General features: G+C 54.5%; 1 protein-coding gene across 1 annotated transcript; it reads right to left on the bottom strand.

The window, feature by feature from the left end:
- Positions 1-82: 82 nt before the first annotated feature.
- On the bottom strand, positions 83-1557 carry BHLHE40 (basic helix-loop-helix family member e40). Its single transcript, XM_032149554.2, is given in 3 exon segments — positions 83-1114; positions 1116-1251; positions 1415-1557. Coding segments are annotated over 3 exon segments (495 nt in total). The 5' UTR covers positions 1495-1557; the 3' UTR covers positions 83-835.
- Between the last annotated feature and the right edge of the window lie 241 nt (positions 1558-1798).

Raw genomic sequence — 1798 nt, 5'->3', positions numbered from 1 at the left:
TATGTATAATATATATTATATATATAAAATATATATATATAATATATATATATAATTAAATAACTTTAAAAAACGGGTGCCATCTATCTTTGGAGGCATTTTGGAAGCTGCAACTACCTCAGGAAAATGCTTTGACAGATAAATTTCTCCAACAGCCTCTGCCGACCTTAACTCAGGGGAATCCAGAGATAACATTTTCCTGCAGTGGTGTCAACTCAGAGAGGGACCTCTATTATGTCTGGCAGCCAAGAGGCTTTCCCTACTTCTTTCCTTACACCCTTTCAGAACTTCCAGCTCATCCAGGCTTTTTTGTTCCTCCCGAAATACTATTTTTTTTTTCCATTTCCCCAACCAAAGGCTGCGAAGTAGCTGAGGGCTACTGTCAAGAAAGGACAGGCCGTAAAAATCACACACCAAAGCAAGTCCCCTTATTTAACAACAACAACAAAGGTGGGGGGAGTGGTAGAGGGGAAGGGGTAAATAAAATGTGTGTGTTGCTTGGCGTGTTCCTTTAAGTGAGAAAAACTAGGGAATCCTGAAAATCACCAGAAGTTAAAACTCCTGAAAAGGAAGGCCAGTTGGTGTTGGAGCCAACTTGAAGAGGTCCAAGTGGTTCTCGCCTCATTTGCATGAGTCAGCCAGAAAACACCAGGACTGTGGAGGAGGACCCCACCACAGAGCCACCCGCCAGCTCTGATCCGCCAGTCTGGTCTGCAGTTCCCCGCGGAACCTGCAGGCGGCGAGTGACCCAACCGCCCTCTGGGCAAAGGACTAGGTTGGAAAGCCGCCAGCTTCTCACTTACTGTAAGTTTGAGATGTTCGGGTAGGAGATCCTTCAGCTGGGCGATGCACTCGTTAATCCGGTCACGTCTCTTTTTCTCGATGAGCCGGTGCGGCAATTTGTAGGTCTCCTGCAAGACGCACGGGGAGGCGGTGGGCGCTTGGGGAAGGAGATGAGAAGCCTATCCTCCCAGCCCCGCAGCAACAGTCGGGCAGAGGAGCAGAGGAGCAGAGTAGCACCCAGAACCATCATCTGCCCTTTCTTTTCCAAGTCACTCAGAAGAGGCACCGAGCCCACACCCTGCATCCCCTCGCCAACCTCAAAGCGAAAAAAACTTTTCTTGGAAACTCAGCGCGCGCGAGGGGCTGAGCGCAGGGTCCCTAGGGGTGCACTTGCTTACCTTGCTGTCCTCGCTCCGCTTTATTCCCCGTCTTGACTTGTACACTTGGTACATGTGGGCAGGGTACATCCTGCAGGAAGAGAGACCAGGAAGGGTCGTGACTGCTTGCGCACGGCTGCAGGCGTTCTGCCGGGCAAGAACCCCCCGGTGCGCCCGGAGCTGCTCCAAGTTGAGAGTGGCGCATAACATGGGGCTGGAGTTGAGGCTTGAAGGGCCAAGGAGTGCCAACTTACCCTGGTAGGTCTCCGTGCTCCAGTCCCGGTGCTTTGGGCAGGCAGGCGGGGGGTGGTTGCGCGCTGGGGATCCGCTCCATAGCGCGGCGAGCCGGGGCCACTGCGCGCTCCTGTCTGCACTAGCGGAGCGTCTGGATGAGGACTGTCCTGGAGCGGGCTTCGGGGGTCTCTCCGCAGATGTTCCTCTGAGTCTGAGCTCTTTGAAATCCCCTGGGCTGCTGGAATCCTCGGCTTTGAGATGCAGCTTCAGTTGGGGGCGTGCATGGCCCGGTGTCCCCGCGGCCTCTGGCTCCGACTCAGCGCAGACTGGCGGTGTGTGCTCCCTGCGCGGTCTGCGCCGTGCGAGCCAAGTGAATGAGAAGTGGGGCGGGCGGGGAGGCGGGA

This window comes from Hylobates moloch, unplaced genomic scaffold (assembly GCF_009828535.3).
Source record: "Hylobates moloch isolate HMO894 unplaced genomic scaffold, HMol_V3 SCAFFOLD_4, whole genome shotgun sequence".
NCBI classification, from domain to species: Eukaryota; Metazoa; Chordata; class Mammalia; order Primates; family Hylobatidae; genus Hylobates; species Hylobates moloch.
Note: the sequence above shows the minus strand (reverse complement) of the source record. Positions and strands in the feature narration are given on the sequence as shown.